At 43.2% G+C, this 23,691-nt stretch overlaps 1 protein-coding gene across 1 annotated transcript in view; it reads right to left on the bottom strand.

The window, feature by feature from the left end:
* Nucleotides 1–23,691, bottom strand: part of GRB2 (growth factor receptor bound protein 2) — a 53,420-nt gene that overhangs the window by 29,533 nt on the left and 196 nt on the right. Inside the window, exon 2 of the mRNA XM_082327127.1 lies at nucleotides 18,396–18,627. Within this exon, the coding sequence (XP_082183253.1) occupies nucleotides 18,396–18,473 (78 nt within the window). The 5' untranslated portion in view covers nucleotides 18,474–18,627. The remainder of the gene's footprint in view (nucleotides 1–18,395; nucleotides 18,628–23,691) is intronic.

Below are 23,691 nucleotides of genomic sequence, written 5' to 3'. Positions count from 1 at the left end.
TGCAAAACAAAACTGCACATGACTAGAGACTGCTTATTGATTTTTACTACCAGGTGGATGAACACTGTTACGATAGCAATTTGCATCTGCGACCAGTTTGACACAAAGCAGTCGCAGGAAGGGACAGTTTTAATCTTGGTTTAAGACAGCGTATTGAAGAGATGCAGCATGGAGTGACCCCTTAGCTCTTCTGTTCTGCAGGATATGAACGTTGGCGGGGGGAGAGGGGAAGCATGAAATGGCCTCAGATAGACAAGATAGCCGAGGGCGATTATGGTGGCCACTCTCCAGCTACCTCAGTGGAACCTGGCCAAGCATGAGCAATAGGGAAACTTAGAGAAAAGAAAAAAAAAAAAGCATGCTCTATTTTAGCATTAAATAGGATCAGGAAGATGCCTTGAGATTAAATAACAGTTAAGGGAAACAGAGGTAAGCAAGAAATCATCCAAGGAATTAAAAACAGACTGGCAACTATAAGATAAATGGAAAATTATTTTTCAAGCAGCTAACAGCTCCTAACTTTTTCCAGGAAAAAAAGCCCTACCCTGCAGGTCAGCAAAAGCCTCAGGCTCTCTAAATCAAAGCCCGCAACATGAGACCTTTGAGGTTCAATGGGAAGGTTAGCAATATTGTAAGCTAGTTGTGAAAAGGCCTGGGAAAGGAGAAGGGGGGAAAAAAAAAAAGCAGGAGGGGGGGAAGCACCAGAAGATCCAATCTCTTACCAAGCAGGTTCACTTGTCAGTTCAGACTAATTACCCTCGTAACTCTTACAGCACATTTGCAGTTTGCGTGCATCTGCTCTTGGCCAATAATTTTACAGCATGTCTTAATTCAGCCCACAAAAAGCCTGTTCACACTCTCACAGCCCTCATGATTTTGTAACATATTATATAGACATAGCCACAATTAACAGTTTGATTGGTATCCACACAAAGCTCCTTCTATTGCCTCAGCTCTGTACATACGCGTAACTTGCCGCCTCACCTCTTATCTGTGCATTTAAAATGTTAAAATTTAACTCTCCTTTGTGGGGAAGACAAGCAGATCTGCAAAAAGCACTTATAACCAATTTCATTTCGGGATGGTTCACTGACGAAGGCTAGAAGAGGAGACCCGATGGCATCAGTTCCGCAGGGCTGGTCAGACAGCCCCCTCCACATAACACCGGCAGCAAAACCAGCAATGGAGTAACTTCAGCCTCCTCCCAGGGATGGTTTTGTGCTCCCTATAAGAATCTCAATCCAACTGCACATAAACAAACCCTCGCTTAAAACAAGACACCTTCATAACTAGGTTATAAATTCAGTTATAAATGCGCGTCGATTAAAATAAAGAGAAATTAACGACGCTTATCTTTCCCTGTACAAATCAAGGCAATTTCAGCGCATACAGCTAACGACATTTTGGCTTAGCAGGACGTAAGAGCTCAGTTTTCCACAGGATAAAAAACACCATTTAAGGCACCTAAAATACTAATTTACCACTAAGGAACTGCAACTATATTCACCAGAGATCTGTCAGCTGCACAGCGATCTAGCATATTTTTGATTGATATAGTTTATTTAATCTGTTTGTACTGACTTGTATCTAGCAACATCTCAAATTGGAGAGGAAACATACAGGTACTTGGTCTGGCTGATCTTCAGAGAGCGAGAATATTTAAGAGAGACGGGAACTCTTCTTGTTTTCCAGTAACTGCGAAGCTGCTCAGACTTCCTCTCTAGTGGGACACGCACACGCAAGAGGAAGACACTTGCAAATGGTTTCTGATCAGAGCGCTGAACATCGCCTGACTCATTCCTGTCACATTTGCATAATGCAAAGCACACAGAAAGATCTTGCAAACCTTTATGGGAGCGTAAGTGTACATATCGAACTAAGCAAACTGAAGCCGGTTTGCACAATGGGCTCTAGGACATTATGCCCACTTAAAAACATTTCACAGAATGTCTCCAATCTCATAAAAGAGAACCAAAGGAGAAGAAATGAGATGCAGCTTTACCGTACAACATTATATTAGCACCAGTGATTTTCCTGCCCACATAACACTGAATGAGGGGGAAAGAGAAGATAATAAAGAGGCCCTTTAATGGAAAAAGATTTTTAGGGGACTTGATTTTAAAGGCCTGAGACAGCACATTGCCATTTTCTTGCGCCCATGTTTCAACAGACAGGCACAGCTCCCAGCAGGTCACCAGCCACACTTTAAAAAAAAAAACAAAACAAACAAAAAAACCCAAAAACCAACCCAACAAAAAACCCCAAACAAAACCAAAACACCACCAAACAAAACCCCACCAGGATTATGCTGGTGTTGCACTAATAACCTGAAGTTCCAAGACAGTTCAAGCAGTCCGTTCTTACAGACTGCTCAAGCCACCGCTGGAGGTTGTTAGGAGATACGACAGAGCTTTCATTCGGCAGCTTTGGTCATTTCCACCTCCTCAGGTTCTGCTAAGAGAAAAAGACTTCAAAGAGCAGATGTACTGAAAGACCCTTGTTAGCTAAAGACATCAGGTACACTCCAAATTCAAACTCCCGGGCATGCAGGAAGCAAACTTAAGTTTCAAAAAGCCAGTCAACAAGGCAAAGATGTTACATGAAAAAAAATACCCAGGAAAAAAGAGGATTTCAGAGGATTTTGCAGCTAAATAACCTTTGTGAAAATATATTTAATTACGGCTCTGTTTAACAGGTTGTTTTGAGAAACGTTTCTAACAATTTTAAAAGCCAAGAAAAACAAATTGCACCAACTGGTTATGCTCAGTTGTCTTTCCAAATCTACAAAGTGACCAAAACAACTTGTTTTAGCTATAGGCCCTTCACTTCTTTTCCAGGTTTCCTTAGCTCTTTGATCATGAGGGATACCACTCGCATGTCAATATTCTTAGCATTGTATCCTCAAGTCATTTTACTAGGAAGAGTTGGGCAATAACACTTAACAATCAGCCCCAGCTTTTACGCAACTGCCAAAAACGACGGCCTTCGCTGCCCAAGGCTTCTTCAGTGCCTTCGCAGCCACTCGTGCCTTCAGCACATGTAAGCCTCAACAGGGCAAACGCACTGAATTCGATAAAAACATAGAGTGGGGTTGGTGTACTAACATCTCATGTTCATCTTCAATTCATGATAACTTTAAGAAGAAATATATGATTGTTTTCAGTCTGCTATGGAATAATGAACTATTATATCCCAGAAATCTTTTAATGACATTTAAGTTTAGCCTATTTTGGGGTCACAACAGGCCTTAGTTAGAAGTGTCGATTCATTCAAACACTAAACCATTTTTCTTTCTTCTCCAAACTCATCATTAGATCACGGTTCAATTTCTGGAGAGCCAATAGTACACAGAATGAAACACCCACAATTCTCTACTCACAAAGTTGGAATAACAAAATTCAGAATTACGATGGCCTCAATTTAACCATAAAAAGCCCAACAATTTCTGGCAAAACAGGAAAGGTTAGCCTTTCAAAAAGAAAAGAAAAACACACACACACCACCAGAGCCTGTAAAAATATGCACTCCTCAGTAGACCAAAGAAAGAACATGCTTTGATAACTAATGATAGACTGAGGCGTTGGAGAGAAGGACATCTGAACCATAAACAAGGAATTAGATGTTGAAGAATAAGGATCATTCCTTTAAAACAAGGAAAGCTATCGGAACTAAATGGCCTACGTTTAACCCCAAAAAGAAGCCCATATGGAATGCCAGAAGCCATTATGAATGGCAAAAAGTAAAAAGATATCAATAAGCTGCTCTTTTGAAAAAGGAGGAGGAAAGGTGGCCACCATACACTAAGGACTACACGCGTGCCAGAGGGCTGCCTGATGGTCTGAAGCATACACTCATTTTGGCGTCAAAACAGTGTTCCTACTCTGACTTAAACTGGGAAAGTGCAAGGCCCAGTAACTCCCAAGCAAGTTTAACTTGCATCCTACCTTAGAAAAAGTCCAAAACCACAGCTGTGGGGGCTTACTGAAAGTAATCTTCTGAATCACACACTGTAGGGGAGGGGAGAGGGGAAAATGAGGAGCATAAAAAACAAAAGAGCAACATCTGCACGTCAAAGCGATGCTTTAAAAAAATTCCCCTTATGTTATGAAGTTCCTCTTTCTCTTCAGGGCTAATAAAATAGCATTAGTTCATGTCCAATTCTCTCCATAAAAGGAAAATAAAACATTTAAATGGAATTTGCTCACACCAAGTGAGAGTAGAAGAACTTTGTATATTGAAGAGACTGAGCCTACAATAGTCATTGTAGCTCACAACCACATGGATTGGGAAAAGAAACACTCATCCAAAGCTACCCAGGGTTAGAAAGAAAAACAGTATAGTAATACAGGAATCATTTGTTAATTTAAAAAAATGCACTACCTACAATATCTCAGAAGAACAGAGAAATATAAAACCGATAAATAAGTACTGATACATCTTTTTCTTTTTCTTTTCTTTTTTTTAGGTGTAACATGCTATTAGAAACACCAGCGATCTCTACAAGAGGTCTATTGCCGCTTTTTTGGCTTATGGGCAAAAAAGAAAATCAAAGAGTGTCCTTACATGAATAATGCAGAAATGCAGATACTAAATGCCCAAAGCAGTAACTTGCTCCAGAATCCTAAAGTCAAGACAGCTGAGGCACCAAATTCTTTATGGAAAAGATCAGAGATAACTAAAACCATCTCCTAATTAGTGTCTCAAATTAGAAGAACTGTTCCAGGTCAAGAACAAATTAAAACGAGAATAGAACTTGTTATGGCTCCATTGCAATAACCTGGAAGGGATATCATAATGCAGGTCACTGACACCCTAGGGTATATTATTTGACCACAGACTAATTTTAAGCTCCCAGGTACATCATAGTAGCACAAGATCTCCATTCTAAGTCTCAGTAAAAGCTAAGGCACTAAAACTCTCCCTTACTGGGAGGTTCCAATCAGGAGATCAATACTTTGACCACAAAAACCTCCCCCCGTAGGGCCCTGAACAGGAGTCAGTCGTTCCTACACAACAAAATGGCATTTTTAGACCATGCGTTAGCGTGGATGCATTCAAAAACTTTCGCAAAAGTGGAGTTCCAGGAGGACCTTAATATGTGGAAGCCATCTCACTAATGTACTCACAAACCAGGATCAGGCCTTATCTGAAGATATTAAATACATATCTTGCACCGTGACAGATGCCAGTTGGTCCCAGCTGGTTTGCAGCAATATTGCTAGTATGCAGCCATAAAACCTCCCTGGAAACACAGCTATCCAATTAAGTTGACTTTCAAGCAGCTGTTTGGAAGCTGGGCTCTTCTGGCAAAGCTATAAAAGCACAAAGCAGTCTTCACCTCAGACCTCCATTTAATCAGTGGCAAGAGGGAACAAAAATATAACTGCATATAGAAGACAGATGAATCGCTAATTGAGATAAACTAGAATAGTGGCAAGGCTGAGACTCAGGCTTTTCTAGGTTTCATGTGGGTTGCTTCATTTAAAAAAAAAAAAAACAAAAAAAACAAAAAAACAAAAAACAAAAACCAAACCACACCTCCGGTTTTTGGCTACTTATCTCCACAAACGTAGTCATTAACACAGGAAACACCCCACCCCCCCAGTGGCTTAATATAAGGTTAACAGGGAAACCGAAGGGCCAGCGTCGCTGCAGCACAGGGACCCCAGGAGGGGTGCGCTGCTCAACAGCCTCACCGGTGACCGGAGAAGGTGACAGAGGGGTGAAGGGGCCAAGTTCGCCAAGACAGTTATTAAGTGTACTCAAACCTTAAAACTGATGAGTTGCACAGGTAACTTTTAATACTAAAAGACCAAGAAGTGAGAAAGGGCAGATTAAATACAATATGCAAAAGAACACGGATGAGGAAAAACCCAAACAAAAACCCCGAAGAGCCATAACTATATGAAGCTATAGGTTTTAAACAAACTATTAGTCCTCAGCAAATATCCTGGAATCACGGGTGTAGTAATCTCAAAACAAATTAGAAACATTACCTAATATTCTGTTAAGAAACAACCAAACCAAATATTTTGACACTGTAAATCCGTTCCATGTCAGCCTCTGAATACTCCGAGTACCTACACTCAAACCATCTCAAAAATACTGAAATGAACTAAAAACATCGAGAAAGGAACAAGGATAAACCGAAGTACGGAATGGGGTTTGCACTATAGGCAATCAGACCCCCCCCAACTTCCTTCTCAGAAAAAAAGCGACAAAGGACATGTGCAAATCTATTCTCCCCGTGAGAAGTACGGGGAGAGATGTTTTCCTACTATCGCTTGCAAGGGGAGAGGGACAGAAGAGTTAAAGAAGAAGTCAATAAAATTCCCAGGTAGCACGTTTCAAACCAACAAAGGGAATAACTTTTTTCCACACAGTACATGTCTACATTATGGGAATTTAATACTATAATGTACAGATGGAGTCAAAATGGGTTTAGAAAGATGCAGAGAAGGTGTGGCCCTCAGTGGCTGCTAAAACACAATAGTCCAGACACAGCCTCCAGCTGGGAAAGCCACTAAAGCTTGACTATAGGAAGCCAAGACATTATACAAGGAGGAAGATGATGTCCAGTGCTAAATGGCTCACCCAATACAGCCAGCACTCAGGGGGTCCATCTAGCCCAGTCTCTAACGGCAAATAGTGCAGATATTCAGAGAAGAACAGAGGAACGTTATATGTGTAAAGAGTTTTCTATTACTTTTAATCATGACAACTGCATATAATTCACTTCAGATGGGAACTGCTCCCAGAATGACACAGGACAGTATTTTAACATTATGAAGGGTAGAATTTACTTCCATAGGAGAAAGTCTAAAGCATAATCCATTATAGAGGTACAATAATATTATCTGTGGCAACAAACAGTGAGTAGGAGAAAGCTGACTAATACAGGTAGTTGGCAGCATAGCACAAAGGCTGCGTAAAAGGTCAGCTCAAATCTGTCTGTGACAGTGCTGAAAACCGTGCCAAAGCCAAGCACGCCCAGCAGCGTTGCTTGTTCCCTGCGTTAGGACACGAGAGCCAGCTCCGCTCATTTGGACGCTGCCCCCTACCCCCCAGTTAGTAAATCAGGAGTTTTGGGGACCATGACTGAGGGAAAACAGGTGGTTTTACAAGCGTTTGATTAGGTATGGCCAGACTGCTCATGTTGGACTGCAATCCTGAACAAAAACCAGCTCAATCCAGTTAGATTCAAAGCAAACTAAGAAAATGGTATAACCGTATTTGCTTTGTGAGGACTTTAACCTAGGGAGCCCAGAAGGGTCTAGAACTGTACTCTCCTGGGGTAGCTCAGACACCCCCCCAGAATGCTAATCTGCAACTCACAGTCACCCAGGGGTCCATTTCAGGAGCTGACCAGACTGTAGAGCGGCTCTTTTATCAACATATTGCCTTATGTTTAGTAACTTCAGCTTTTTTGAAAGTTAAAACTAATTTTTCTTCTCAACAAATAAGCTTCAGGGGGAACTTATTACTCATAATGCAAACAGCATCAACAGTGTCTACGATCTTACTGCAGCATCATGCACGTTTGTAATCCAAACAGAGACAGGTGGAATGAAACACAAGCTTTTCAAGGAAAAGAAAGCTCAACAAAGTTTATAGAAACATCCGAAGCCTCTTTTTACCTATTCTTTTCCTTTTTACATTACCTAAATAAACTGAGTGAAGGTAACAGCTTGCAAGATTTCCAGACATAACAAGCTGTAAAGGAAGGGGTGGACGCCAGGAAAGCTGGGCCAGCTATAATCACTTTGGTTATCTCTATTTTTTGTGACCCTGTAAAGGCAGTTGCTAGTTTCAATCTGGGACTTCCTCGGTAGCGTCCCAACGGTCTTCATCTATCCATCCTGGCAGAGAGCAGGTTATACTCTTAACCTAAAATGCCATTTTCAGGAAAAAACTGAGGAATGGATCACTGCCTGCTGAGGAGTAAGGAAGTGTCAGAACGGCTTGATGCTGGAAGCTTAAGCACCCTGCTACAAATGGTCAAAACAGACAAATCCACACATTAGTTTTTGACAAACTATAGTTTCATTAGAGGTAGGGCAAAGGCATCGGTGCAAAATATATTTTAAGAAATAAGGACAGAAGTGAAGGCAAGGAGGAAGCAGAAGCAACTTCTGCTTCCTCCGTTCCAGCAGTCAGAAGAGAGCCTGAATTGCCGGTCCATGCTTTATCACTTCCAGGGCTAAGGATACGTCTTGACAAAGTATTCTTCAAGGACGTGCAAAACATCACAGAAACATAAAATTTAGCTGTGGAATATATGCACAACAAGTTTTCCTGATGTTGCCTCAACAAGGCACGTTTGTCAAGCTGATGTTCATCGCACCAAAATTCAAGTACTGTCTGAAGGCAAGGTTAGGAAAAGCAACATTTTAAATGCCAAATTTCACCTTTAAAAGCTTTCATTGTACTTGTCTCCATCATGGCTGCCACTTCCTCCTCATTTTCCTCCTTGCATTTGTTTCGTCCCTTCCTCTGCAACTGCAGGACACACTGTGAGCACTTGTTTGCCTTCCCCCCAAGAATTTGGGTTTTCCCTGATTAGTCATGCCCCCAGTAGCAGTCAAGATCAGAGCACAAGACCTGAACTACACAGGAGCTCGGGGAAATACCTCTCAAGTAAAAGTGGCAGATTTTCCAGAGGAACTAGCAAAAGATGCACACTTCTGCAGCTTAAAATCCATCCTAGTATTCTGAAATAAATTCACTTAAACCTGGAATCTAAGCATAGCTCTTTCCAAGCAGACCATAATCTACTGTTAACAGCAGAAAGTAAAAGCCAGATCAAATGGTTAAAATATTGCTTTCATATTTAGGCTAAAGAAGTGTAGGTAACAAAAGAATACTCAAAATTTGACTGCACATAAGGATTTATAATGGAAAAACCTAGTCAAGCTCAGCCAGAGTTGCATGGTTTAAAACTTTGTGCCAATTTCTCACAAACCAGAGGGCTGACTAGTTTAGACCACAAGTCTCCTGCACTAGCAGAGCTGCTATGATTAGTGGAACCTGCTGGCTCATACATAACTCATGAAGAATTCCCCCCTTTCCTCCCAAGGGAAACAATTTTGCATAACAGCAGCACTTTTTTTTTTCCTCCACATGTAAACCTGTAGAGTTTTAGTACAAGTTAGAGCAAGAAGTAGGTTGGCTCAATGCAGAAAGCATGAATTCCAGAGACAAATTATTTAAATAAGAGGTTTTAGAGACAAACAGTATAATTACAGTTCAGCTGAACTTAAAAAAAATGCTTTCTGCTCTCTGCATGAGGTCCAGCTGCAGTGGAGCCAACACGCGGTTCACGACAAAGCGTGCGTGCTGACATGGGCGCATGCAAAGCAGCTAAATTCAGCAGGTACAAACAGAATAAATCCACTCTGTTAAGTATTCTCTTTCTGTATTTTATTTATAAAGGTCAGTAACGTTTGAACATCACAATTATAAATTAATTACTCTACAGAGCCTGACAATCTACTTCCTAGACAAAAATAGCTGTCCTAACTTTTGCCTTATTCCAGTCACCATCCTGACCTGCCCCCAGGGGATCAAAAACCCAACTGATCTGACCAACCCTCGCTAACAGGACTGTCTAGCTGTTGTCACAACCTCAAACAATTGGAGACAAAAGGATCCAAGATCAGGTACAGAAACTCAAGTGAGCAATCATTCCTTAAGGGGGGGAAAAAGCCTCTCAGGCTCTCCAAGACATTTCAGACATTTTTTAAATGGGCTTTTATTTAGTATCTACATAAAAACACTATTCTTTTAGTAAAGAGAGAAATACAGGCTGAGGAAAATTATGAACACAACCATTTAAAATGCAAATTTCAGATGCATCTAGTAACTAATCAGGAAGTATTGTAGAGTAGCATCTGGGTTTCAGAAATATAATAAATATCCTAAAAATAATTACCATGAGCAGTTTTGGAGACTGCCAGTTCACTTTTTGCCCTATTAGAGCTCAGCTGTACAACTCCATGTGCTTAGCACATGTCACCATGGAAAAACACATTCTTAAGTTTGTTAAACCAATTCTCACTTGAGTTGTCAGATGGTGGCACCAATCATGCATACAAGACATGGGAACAAGTTCAGGCTCCACCGCAGACAGTCTGCTTTACAACCGCTTTTCTCTTCCATTTGAACACCTACTCTTATGAGGTGTTACAAGATGACTTCAAAGTTGAAGGCATGTGCCACTCATGAGCAGTGCTTTAAATACTCGGCAACAGGGCATGAGCCTAGAATGTGACAAATACAGTGCAGCTTGAAGCTTGACAGATTGAGATCGACAATGCTGCTTTTCCATCTAAAAAGATATGGATATTTGAGGGAAAGGAACAACTTTACACAACATTCCCCACATTGTAGATAATAATAAAAAAAAAAAATTAGAAAGTATTCTCCTACCCTCCTTTCTCTCCCAAGGCCCAAAGCATCTACAAAACACATTTTTATTTCCTTGTGTATATTCTACTCAGTGATGTCGGGCCAACTTGGGAGATAACGTTAATTGTCACTGCAGAGCCAGCAAAGGAAATGAAAGAGCAAGAACTGCTGTGGGATAAAGCTGCAGATAAGAACTTATGTATCAACTACTGCAGTATCAGTTTGCTGATCTGCATAGAAATGCAGAACGCATACAAGTCACCTACTCATTTGCATTTTGAATGTAACAGAATTTTCAGAGAAAACTGGAAATGACAGAGATCAAAGGCAGCTTTCCTAACAAAATGCTAAATAAAGCAAGTAAAAAAAAAAAAAAAAAAAGCAACATTGAAACCTAGTGCCTCTTTGCACTAGTGCCCCAGTGAAATGGATTATTACACAAAAGCTCCATTTCTCAGTCCATAAGACTACGCATCAGAGGAAGAACAAATGCGTTTCCTCGGTCACTTTTCTACCTAAACATTACATTCACAAGTCACAGCTTCATCCCTCTGGCTAGCACCTATCCCACCAGCACTGAAAGAAGGGAGTGAGGGCAGGGGGGGAGAAGGGAAATAGGCTTAACCTTTGCTACACATCTTGCTAATTAAGACCTCCAGAGTAGCCAGCTCAGACACGAGAGCATCACACACCTTGTGCCACAGAACTAAGCACCGGCTAAGTGTTCATCCAGAGTCCCGTGTAGGTTTGGTACCTCATGCTGAATCCCATAATGTGGTTATCGTTACTCCAGCTACCTGAAAATCAGTCTGGACACAGCTACAGAAGATCCAGTCCCATCTCTTCACTAGGCAGGGCAGACATACCCGTCACCCTCTGTGCGGGGGATGCGACAGACTCCTCTCAGTTCTCCTTACTGCTTTAACACCACCGCTGTCAAACCAGGCAAGGACATTCTGCAATTCAACACTGCAGACCAGAAGAAACGTGAAGCTACCTACACAGTCATGCAGGAAAAAACTCAAACAAAACTCATCTCAGCTGGTTCACGTGTGCTGTCAAATCCTTTGCTGATGCCTGTTACGTGCACGCCTGTAAATGTGCCTTTTTGGGAGGGGGGGAGTAGGGGCGTTTGTTTGGATCTTTTAGAGTTGTTTATTGTTATGGTTCTAGAACTAGCTTTGATTTTTCAAATCTTTCAAGGCCTACATGAATAAAATCATTAACAATTTAGCAAAGGTTTTAATTCAGAGGTAACCAGCAAGTTACATATGGAAATCTGGCATCATTGGTATAATAGCCTTAAATTCATACAGCAGTTCAGTCTCACAGCAATCGTGGAGATGTCCTGATGTTATCTTTAGTACCTCCTCCACTTTAGATTTATATTGTAAAATTCATCATGTTTGATGAATTACATTCCCTTTTTGCTCAATGTGAGATTATAAGATTTTTGACTCCAGTGTTGTTAGGGGACTAATGCTTAATTTTCTTTCATTTTCAAAGAAATAGAATTAGTTCTGCCCAGTGCATTTTTTCCTGAGGTTTAGGCTTTAGTTATTGATTTCTGGTATATAGCCACTGGCAACTTTAAAGCACAAGGGATTTTATCAAGGGGTCATAGAGGTCACTGCTTATGTTAGGCTGAGCTGTACACAGACAAATTGGATTCCTTATCTCCCCTCACTTAGTTGGATCCTTACTGATTATAGTGAGAGATCAGAAAAGCCTGAATTTCACTACAAGCCGGATCCCTCCTCCTCCCCCAATTAGCAGGGCTCTGCACAGAAACTGGACACCTATGAATACTACATTTATGACACTCTCAATCCTTTATGTATGCCACTAAAAGTCATAATCCCTCTTTTCCTCCCCCAACTGTGATCAAACTTTTACCATTTTCATTAAAAAAAACTAAATCAAAGTTAGTCCATTAACACCTGGAATGTCCCTCAGAATAACAGATTTTATTGATCTGAAATTCTCAGACATTCCCTCATCATATAGTTATCCCGAGAGAAATGTCACTGAACCAAAGGGGAGAGAAGATGTTTTTGTGTTGCCAGTAAATAAAAACAAAAGCGCATCACACGGGTTGCAGTTTGACACGCATGTTGAACCAAGCAGATAAATAATTTAGCAAGCCAAAATTTGATTTGCTGATATGGCTATGTTAAGACTTTTCCGAAGTCTGTCACACCAGTCATATCAAAAGCTGGACCTCGCAGAAGCTGTAACAATAGCGCTTCCATTAAATTTGCAAAAGGCATCTGGAGCTTCAAATTAGCATCATTTCCCCTGGTTATAACAGAGTGCAATACGTGTTAAGTCAATACAATAAAATTAGCTGAGCTGACCACGAGCTTTAATCAGTGTCTTGTTTGACATTCAAAACTCCAGCAGGCTTCAGCTACACACAGCTCACAAGAGCTAATTTTTCTCTGCTTTCAGTGACAACTTTAAATAATCGTCACAAATAGCTACTAAATAAAAACAAAGATGCCATTTTTAAGGAGGAATGCGTTTACTGCTCGCTTACAAAGACCGATTCACACATTCAGCCTGGAATACTTCATATTTACGTCTTCTGCACAGACACACCTTCAGCAAAGCAATCTTGCTCCAAGCAGGTCCAAGCTCTTTTAGAAACACAGAACATGAGCGTTTTCTTTTTTGGGCACATGCACCTTGGGGAGGTCAGGTAGTTCCTTCCCAGAACCCTTCCCCCTGATGCCTAGAGAAGCTGGCTAACAAAACACATCCCACCTTCAGATTACTATTATACATAAGAGGAACAACATTTGAGAAGTTCGTACTAAACCCATAGGTGTTGAATAGTTGGGTAGACCAGAAGAATGCAACCGCTTATAGCGGCATCTCTTTGTAACACAGATCTCCAACGGCCAGGATGCCAAGTCAACTACGTTTAAGATCATCGTACTTGTCGTTATGAATCTCTGCAATTTTCTGACAGTTTTGTCTTCTTAGACTGCAATATTGATCACATATTGATGAAAAATATCATCTTCATTCAAGGCTGCTAGCCAAGGAGCACAACCTAAGCGCACCTTTACGAATCCACTAGCACATACAACAGAGTTGCCACTCACAGCTAAGTCGCAGAACAACGTAGGCTGGAAGGGCCCCTGTTCGGCACCCAATCCACCCTCCTGCTCAAAACAAGTCTCGTTAGACCAGAGTGCTCAGGGACCTGTCTGGGTGTCTCCAGGGATGGGGATTCCACAACAGCTCTGGGCAGTCTGTTCTAATATTTGACCTATTTCGCTATAAAGCACACAGACCTTGCAATTTGCCTGAATCATTAATTCAGAAAACTGTTTCTCACGTATTAAAATCATCAAGATCACACTGAGCTCATCCCCTTACAAACAGTGGGGAAAGATGAAGGAGGTGTGTAAGGAAGGGAGAGGAAGGATGAGAGTGAAGACAATTTCACCCAAAACAGAGGAAAAGTCTTTGCGCTACGCTTCAGCAAGCCACGAATTTCTGTTCCCTAGCACAGACACCACGACATAACAGCCGATGCAGATGAAGTCAGGGACAGGGGACGAGGAAGAAGAGAAGGGAGACCGTGCTCCCCTTGTTTATCATAGTCCTCCTCTATTCAAAACTGCTTCACTGTATCCAGACACAGAAAGATGGTTTTCATGCAGGAACTGAAAATGCCATCTCAGCATCAACTGTTTGCAAACACTCAATCCTCTTAAAGGCTGACAGAAAGAAAATAAGTCTGGTGGCAAACAATCGCAGAGCCTGCAGTGACTGTCAAGTGTACGGTGTAGGGAAAAAAATCTTGACTTTGCTGAACTGCTTGACTTCACTGAACAAAATTGTCAAGTGATCAAAATCCTATCAAGGAATTCCTTCTTTTAGCATATAGGGAAGCTGGTTTCTGTGTCACACAAAAGTGAAAACCCCAAAATTAAAGATGATAGCCCTCTATTTAAAACACCACCTGAATAATTTTACTGATAAAAACAATCTGTAAGTGCCCCTGAATGAATTATGCTGACAACTACTGGGAACAGGAACTTATTCAGTTCTTCAGAAGATCACTTTCCAGCTATGCCCCAACCCTACGACAGAAGAAGGAGAAAGAGGAAATGGAGCAGTGGTCTATAGTTTTAAAAAAAACCCACAATTTAACAGTCAAGATATTCATGAATATGTTTAGTGCTTCTGTATTAACCACGCAGAAACGGTTATCAAAGCACCATGGTATTAACTGCACACTTCAGATTAGGTGTAGGAGGAATAGAGAAAAGAAATGATGATGAGATGAGACAAAGAATTATGATTTTTCTTCTCTCCTCCCCCCCCAGCTCCTACCAAACCACCAGCAAGTATTAGCACACTTTAGGTCTGGACACTTGCCAGTTAGCACAAAGGCCAACAAAACCAGAAGCTGCTAGAAATACAATAGTTTTGGGGGACATAAAACCTGAATAACAAATATAGACAGAGACTGACGTTAACTACTCCCAACTTCAATAAATACAGCAAGTGAAAGGGGAAAAGACTGAAAAAGCATCATGACAACCATGAACTATCCAAAGTGAAAAACAGTAAATCAAAATTTCAAGTAGGAATCCCTCAGTTTCCTTTTTTTACTTTTCTAAATAACAGGACAGGCCATCTTCACACCCCCAATAGGCTGCCAGTCACCAACAAGTTTTTGTGAAGCGACCACCAGTACAAAAAAAGAATGGTGATCTTGAGCGCTGCAGCACCGTGCTGTAACCAGAAGACACAGAAAGAAGCAGCGAGCTTTTCCTTCTCTGGAAAAGGCTTGGCGAGTAGTATTTACCGTATTTAAAAAGTTTAAAGAAAGCTGTCAGTTTGCATCTCCTGAATGGCAATACCACACACGGCTACAGAACCGCTAGAGAAAAGGGTAGGGGGACCCAGCGTACTGCCAGGGTTACAAAAATCGTAGAAGCAGCTTTTACCATACAGTGCCCACAAAGGAAAAGGCCAAGCACTTTTCCTCTTCACTCAGCTGTTTTACAATTGCAAGCCAAAGGTCAACTATCTTCACTCACTTTTGGAAACCAGCCACAAGATTACTAACAACCAGCTTAATGGCTCCAGTTCAAACGCTATTCAATCAAGCCCCGAATATGTGGGTATGCAGCAGTAATGGCACCATGACATCATAGGCGAGTTATCTGCTGAAATCGGAGGGAGCCAGACAGCGTGCATCTTTGCCTTCTCTGCCCACAAAAAGAAACGTGAATTTCCAAGCAGTGGGAATTCAAGTGTTAGAGATTTTGTTCTTTCCTTGGTGCGGCCAAGGCATAACATTTCGCTATGAAACAATCCTTTGCCATCACCGTATATGCCATCAAACTACCTCGACTTTCCAGAGCTGCACCAAGACAGGCGTCTAACAGCTAAATTTAAAGAAGTCTTCACTACACGGTCAAGTTAACGCGTGTGCCTCAGCAAGGGATATCTAAAGAGCGAAGCGTGCAGGTGCATTCAACGCGTTACAAGTTTATTTCTCTTCCCAATCCACTGGAGGCCAGCAGAACTGACCTGATTAATAAGACAGGTCACAGGAGGCACATGAATGGGATGCCCTGAGATTTTTTGGTCATGAGCAAAGCACTAACAAAACAGATCCGGCGTGTCTGACGGAAATTCATTTCCACAACCTGAAACGCATTTGAAGTGAACCAGACTTTCAAAATGACAAAGCGCCACAGAAGTTTGGCAGTTTAAGTAAAGCGAACTGTAACAATTCTAATTGGTTTTGGCTTACTTGTCTGAAATTTGCCGGCTTTAGACCGTGAACCTTACCATGCTGTACCGAACTCATCTCAACCATGTGCTGAAGAAGGATTCCTGAAACTCTGAGTTTCCACTAACTTTAATGATCATCTTGAGCAATTTACCATTTCTATGACTCAGTTTACTCATCTATGAAGTAAATATGTAAAATCTGTAAGCACTTTCTGAATACGAGCCGAAAAGAAACACAGTTTGAAGAACTGTTCATCACCCCTTTGAGGAAGTGTTCAGCCTAGGTTTTGTGTAGAGTAGGAAAATCCCTCTCTGTATTCTAGAAAAAATACAGTGATTAACGTAGGGTAACAGCATACGCACCACCATGTTTCTATTATTGTGACCAAAGTCGTATCTATGTGATGACATCAAGTGGCTAGGACTCAAGAACATCTTACTATCAACCACTGTGCGCAGTTGTAAGAGTTTTAGCACAGACTGAACGTTCAAACATCTAAACAAAGTTATTCTTCCTTTAATTCCTAGAGAAGAAAATATTTTTAAACGCATGCAAATTTTACAAGACTTTCTTTTCCACGTACTTCAGCAAACTTCTATACCAAGCTAGAAAATAATTAGGAATACATTTTAAAATAAACTATATTTCATTATACTTCATTTTTCCTTTCTGTTCAGCATTTTCTACAAGCTGACTTCAGCTGTGCTCTACTTCAAATACACTATAAAAGCTGAGGGTAGCTAGTAGTAACCCAAAATAAAAGAATACTGCTCAGGTTAAGAAACATAAATGCAAGGTTATCACAGAAGACTTCTAAAATTCTGACAGTCTCAAATGTTTAAAAACAGCAAAAGGAAATATTCTGGTAACTCACATAAATACTGGAATTGAGGTGTACAGGTCTAACAGGTGTTTTTAGGCCAGTTATGGGCCAGGGGCGTGTAGGATATATACAGATGCGATTATTTTAAAAGTTAACAATCTCAAAGCAGGATACATTTTTGCAACCTTTATCTGTTGATGGCCACACACTATTACTGCACTTTTAACACAGCCACAGTTACGTTATTGAAATATCAGCTATAAAAGACACACATTAAGTTTACATGTAGAGGTTGTTTTTTCCAACTTATCTTAAAATAGTAGTTAAAATCGAGCCCTTCCCTGGCAAAAATTTTGAGCAGATGAGTAATCCCACTGAGGTCTGCAGGACTTGATTTGTCAGCATACACAACGTTACAGCCTTATATCTGCAGGATAAGCACCTCTCAAAACAGTTTCTACTCAAAGCATTTTAAAAAGAAGCAGCTTAAAATACTTTAATACTAAATAGATCACGCTAGGAAGGTAAAGCCCATCTTATACGTTCATGGAGAAATACTGACTCTGAATGAAACTCCATTAAAGCATTCCGCAATATGGCGCTCGTTACTTGGAAGCAACAAAGCTCAGAGCTATGCTTCACTGAGGCCAAATCACTCCGGATTTTTATATTTTACTCCCCCCCCCAAATAAAATTTTGGGCTTGTTCTGTGTGTCCAGTTTTTTAAAACAAAGTTTTAGACATGCAAATATTTTTCAAATTCCTTTACTATGGCCAAGATGAAGCCTAAAAAGCCCTTGATGTATTGAAAGAACTATAGACCAAAATTCCTCTAATGCGCTCCAACATCCACTTACATCTGCACAGATCCATTAAATATTCAGCCACAAGCCTATCACTCGAGTTCATCGGGACTGAAGATAAAACTCAGCACCAATATTTGACAGCCTGATGCTAAAAGATTATCTACTGAGAAATAATCTAATCACTGTTCTTTGATATTGGAATCCTTGGCAGGAGGCAAAGGAAAGGAATACCAAATTGATCTCGATTACTTTAAGGTTTCCTCTCGTAGAAGGGAGTTCAGCGTCGAGATTATCTTGCACTTCTGCTTATTTGCTACCGAGTTTACGACTAAGTTTTCAAATATTCCAATCTCGGAAGAGAGAAATGAGAGACTTTGGGATGCATGTTTAACACAGAAACAGAACAGCCTCTCCCGCTCTTAAAGAGGTCAGACTGCGGCTGAGGAAATCTTGAGGTACCCTGGTGAAAGGAGATGGCGTTTGCCGGGGAGGCAGGGGAGGGTCAGGTCCGAGGGACAGGAAGAGGCTCCCGGGAGAAGCCGAAAAGCCCGGGGCGAAGGAGGGAACTCCCGAGCCCTTACCCTCCACTTACCTTAAGGATATCGCCCCGTTTGAAGCTCAGCTCGTCGTCCGCGGTGGCTTTGAAGTCGTACTTGGCGATGGCTTCCATGCTGGGGCTGCCGCGCAGGGCGGTGGGCAGGAAGCGCTCCCCGAAGCCTCCGCTCCTCCCGCGGCGGCTCCCGGCTCAGCCCTCCCGCGGCCCGGCTCCGTCCGAGGCGCCGGCCCCGTCTCTCACATGCAGGGAGGCCGGGGGACGATCCGCCCTAGGGGAGGGGGAGGAGGAGGAAGAGACGGGCCATTAGGGGAAGTGGCACGGATCGATGGCCGGGGCCGCGCCCAGCGCCGCTCCCTCCGCCCGGCGCGGCGCGGCCGCCGCTTCCTCCCGCCGCCGCTCGCCCAGGCCCGGCTCGCCCGAGTGACACCTCCCGCGGCCAATGGCGGCCCCGGGGGCGGGAGGCGGCCCCGCGGCCCGCACCGGCCCGCCGGGAGGAGCTGCCCGCCCCGCGGCAGCCGCCGGCCCTCGCCCCCCGCCCCGGGGGCAGGCGGGCGGGCAGGGACCGCCGCCGGCGCCGCTGCGCCCCGGCTGCCGGGCCCCGGGAGGGCAGGTCCCGCCCGGCACCGCCGCTCAGCCGCTCCGCAGGCGGGGGGACACGGCGAGACGGCCCGGCGGCGGGGCCGGGAGGCAGCGCCGAGCCCGCGGCGGAGGGCGGGAGGCGGCTGCCAGGGGCGATGCGCTGCTCTCCCCCACCGCGGCGCCGGGCAGGACCCCCGCAGTAGCGGGGGCTTCCCTTCACACAGCTCGGATCCATCGAAATACAGCGAGTCAGACAAAGCAGGGAATACTTCCGCCGGTCCTCTGTAACAGGACTTTCTCGGAATTGAAATGCCCATCGAAAAGCATCCTAAAATCCTACTACAGAGAGACAAAAGTTTGGGCTCGCTCTAATGTAAAAGCAACCACCCTGAAATTCCGGCGTCTCGAGCAGCAGAACGTGTTAAGAAAGCTTCATAAGCACAGCGTGAAAATCAGCAAGCTTGCCTATCTCTTACGGGCCCAGAGAAATGACATCAAACCTGGCAAGGCAGACACAGGTGCTCTGAAACCACTGAAAAGGCTTATATCTTGATCTCAGGTTAGAATAGGAAGGATCTAATCTAACTCCAGCTACGTTCGATAGCAGAGGCTGTAAGGCATCAGAAAAAAAGTCAAGTGAGAGAGTCTATAAGTTAAAAACCACCACCAACACCCCTCTGAAGGGCCAGCAGGGCGCTGGCACTCGCCGATGACAACTCAAGAGAGACGGGATCTGGCGAACGCCAGCGAACCCGTGCACCTGCTAACGCAGTCGCTGTGCTCACGGCCCAGAAAGAGCCCCGCGACGTGCAAAGGCAGCAGATGGCAACACTATTTTCTCATTTCGGAGAAAAACCCGCCTTAAATGCCGTTCAGCAATTAACGTGCTCGTATTCCATGAGTCCCATGCTTGCCCAACCCTCAGCTCCCCATAAAGAATAAGGAAGCTCAAGGCAAACGCCCCAACTACGATTTCTTCCCAGGACACGGGCAGAACGAGAAGGGGTATTTACGGGATTTACCTTGATCAAAAAAAGACCAGCTTAGCCAAGTCCCCACGTGGACAGGGTTTTCTTCGGCACTCCTACCCAGCATTACTGAAACGTCAGTCAGACCGACAAAGCTGTCAACAGCCGCGAAGATCACAATCACAACGGATTGCACCCGCGCCACTGCGACTACTGGAAACGAACACACTGGGTCCGGGCTTTGACCCCCACACATAATTAAAACCAAAAAGCGTATCGTCTTAGCTACACTATGATGATTCTAAGATACTTAATTTTTGTTTCAATGCTGATGAAAAAGCGTCTGTCTGTCTGATGTCAGTCTTCCACACTGCACCAGCATACTCATACAAACAACAACTTCCCTTCGCCGGGAACATCTTCCCTTTGCCAGCCTCTGTTGTGCTCGGGTCACCACCTCCTCATCTTTCTGACCTGGCCTCTGTGGGTTTTAACTGATGGTATCTATAATTTTCTGCTATTATAGCAATATTAAGGAGCAGCATGAATGATCGTGCGTGAAGCAATGGAAAACGCAAACATTTGTTCAAGCATACTGTCTGCACGTCCTGTATGCTTCATGGTAAACATCATCGGTTTCTATTCCTTCATAAAGGATCAATAACACTGGCAGCGAAGTTTTGGTGTCTCAAACAGCACAATGCTACGCTGGAAGGTGTGGATCATTATACGGGCACGCAAACACCGTCAGCTACGGGAACACTGCTTGAAAACCCCAAGTTCCAAACCTGAGAACGTAACAGCAAGTTGCACTACTTAAAGAATACGTTATAGGCTCAAGACATTTAAAGAAAGAAATGACTGCCAACCGGTAAACGTTCCTGTCTTTGGGGTACCCAAGTATATTGCTACCGAGTACTGCATTAGCATCTAAGATTTTTTTTTTACCTGAAGGAGTTAATACACAGCTTTCTTAGAGAAACTGATGCAGCATTTCCAAGAACTACACTGGCATTTCCCTGAGCTTAGCAGTAGCACAACGTTGGGAAATTTTCCAGCACAATTCAAGATGAAAGAGATTCATCACGTAATTTTCTTCAAACATGCATTCATATTACCACCACCATCATATATATTGTCAGCATATAAAGGAGTCATGTTTCCAGGTAACGATGCTAACAACAGCTGCAGCATAGAACAAAATTTTAACCATCATGACTTTAGGCAAAAGCGTAGCTGAAGTTTAGGCACGAAAGTTACACGTAAATCAGGGAAAAGCTTTGACAATATTAAACCAAGGTACTTACGCAGCAAATGTCAGAAAAGGTAAACTTAGAACATCAGTTCCCTTGAAGTCACTTAGAAAGCATCTGCTGTTCACTAATCTTATTAAATAAGTTCTTATAGGCAGTCAGCCACATAATGATTAAAATACAAACAAACCAACTGCACAACAAGGGAAAAATAAGCTTACTGGGGAAGCAGCTTGCGCTAGGTCTCTCCCCACTGAGAGCACAGCTGTAGGTATTTGTTTTGGGCAGACAGCAGCGAAACGGGACACGTTGCAAATCCTATGGTGTACCCCAGCTCCACAGGCTTCAAACAGAATAAGATAGGTATGAATGAACCACAGTCAAAATACGACTACACGTAACAAGAATCATCGTATGATCTTACTAGAGAAATGACTAAGATTTCTCAGAACATCAGTATGTTTTCCACCTCTTGCCTTACTGTGATTTGGGGCAAGATACTTCTCTTGCTCTTAAAAAAATCTGGGAGGGGGGAGAGGAAGGAAAGGCAGCAGATGCAGCCAACAGTAAATTCTTGTTAGCAACACAGTGCTGCAGCTCAGGATGGAACATAAGTAACTGTAAATACAAACCTCCCTGTGGTAGCCAACAGGAAACAATTCTCACGTTCTTTTCAACAGCTATTTCAAAAAACACACAAGCAAAGGTAGGCTTTTTATACTACTCTTACAGTACATTTTTTCTATACTTTATACAGTTTTTAATATACTTTATATATATTTTTATATGTTTTTTCTAGCAAGTGAGAGCTTTCTCATCGTTCTCTTTCCACTGTTTTAGTGTTCTTTTGGAAAGTGAAACAGGCAGGAATAGAAAACCAGACAGCTTAGAAAAGCCAAAGCGAGGGAAGAAAGAAGATACATTCAGTGGAAGACTTTGCAAAGAATCAGATCCTAAGCTTCATCAGCTGTTACAGGACAAAACATTACTGAGGGTGGTGGAAAGAAAAATGTGTGGATACATCATCTGGAAGACATGCAGAAATGTTAAGTGTCAGGCTCCAGACAAAAGAACAGAAAGAAAAAAATCATAAGGGCAGAGCACTAATTCAAATTAGCCAAATAAGGAAGTATAACACAATAAACGAACGAGGTAAAATATAAATTAAATTATCAACATATAAACCCCAGAACATTCAGGGCCATAGATGATACTCATGACCTACTAGCTTAACACGGTTCGACTTCCTTAGGCACGTCTTGTCAGAGGACAACTCAAGATATCAGTTACAAAACCAGGCTACAGCACAAAGCACAGATAATATTTATCAGATCAAATCATTTTATCAGGTAATAGAAAACTTCACCTCTGCCAAAATTTATTTATTGCCACTTTTTTTTTTTTCTTATTTTAAACTGCACAAAGCCGTTTTAAATGTTACAAGCTTGCCTGGTATTATGAAATACTTAAAATGTTACATGACTTAATCATCACAGGAGACGATAATAATTGAAAGGTTTTTTTTAGCACAAATTCTCAATAGCCAAAGTTTGCACAGAAATTGATTACAAACAACACTGTTGTTTGGAGAAGATTAACAACCTGTGACCCTTCAAATTTTGGCCCTCGACCACAGGCATTTAATAATTTTTAAAACAAGACACGAACTTCCCTAAACACTGTATTTATCTATGAATTGCTCTCCCAGTTATTAACTGTGCTTCAGAATATTCTTCTCTTTAGGTTATAAAAGAGATGTCTGAGTCAGATGTTGTGGGAGTTAACAAGACTGCATCCTTGTCTTCTACAGGTTATTTGAAACTCTATTGGCAAGTTAGACCTTATCCCACAAAACCAACACTGAATCTCAAGCAGGAAGTTCAGAAGAGAAAGAAGCAGCTAAGAGAAAAACGCCTTTATCACAGAAACACATGCTTGAAGCATGACCCAAAAGGTCTTCGGAGAAAGGAAGGTGGGGATGTTAACCTGCCGACGAGGTATTCACAACCTTTTAGCCTTCGGAAGCGGCCTGAAGTTAGGGAACACTTCTGGGGAATATTAAAAATGAGCCCCAAGAACCACCACAGCCAACGCTCCACGGACGAACGGCGAAGAGGGAAGCGGCCCGAGAGTAAAACCCGTCCGGGGTCCCGAGGTCGGGGAGCGGCAGGGAGAGCCAGGGAACCTCGCCCAGCAGATACCGCCTCTGCCCCCGGGACCTCGTTCCGCCCCCCGCCCCGGGCCAGCCCCGCTCCGCACGGCCCGCGCCCCCGAGGAGCCCCGGCGCCCCAGGAGGGTGGGGGCCGGCCGGGGCGCAGGCCCCGCAGCCCCGGGACAGCGCTGAGGCGGCTCCCGCCGAGCACAGCGGGGAGCTCGGAGCACCCCGGGGGCCCAGGCCGCGGCACCGGGGGACGCCCGCCGCCGGGGCTCAGCGTGTCGGCCCCCGCCCCGGCAGGGCCCGCGGTGGGCAGGGGAGCCGGGGCCTCGCCGGGAAGGGCCTTCCCCGCGCCGCCCCGGGGCTGGGGGGGATCG

This window comes from Platalea leucorodia, assembly GCF_965183815.1.
Source record: "Platalea leucorodia genome assembly, chromosome: 14".
Taxonomy (NCBI): Eukaryota; Metazoa; Chordata; class Aves; order Pelecaniformes; family Threskiornithidae; genus Platalea; species Platalea leucorodia.
The sequence above is the reverse complement of the archived record's forward strand: the minus strand, read 5'-3'. Positions and strand labels throughout refer to the sequence as shown.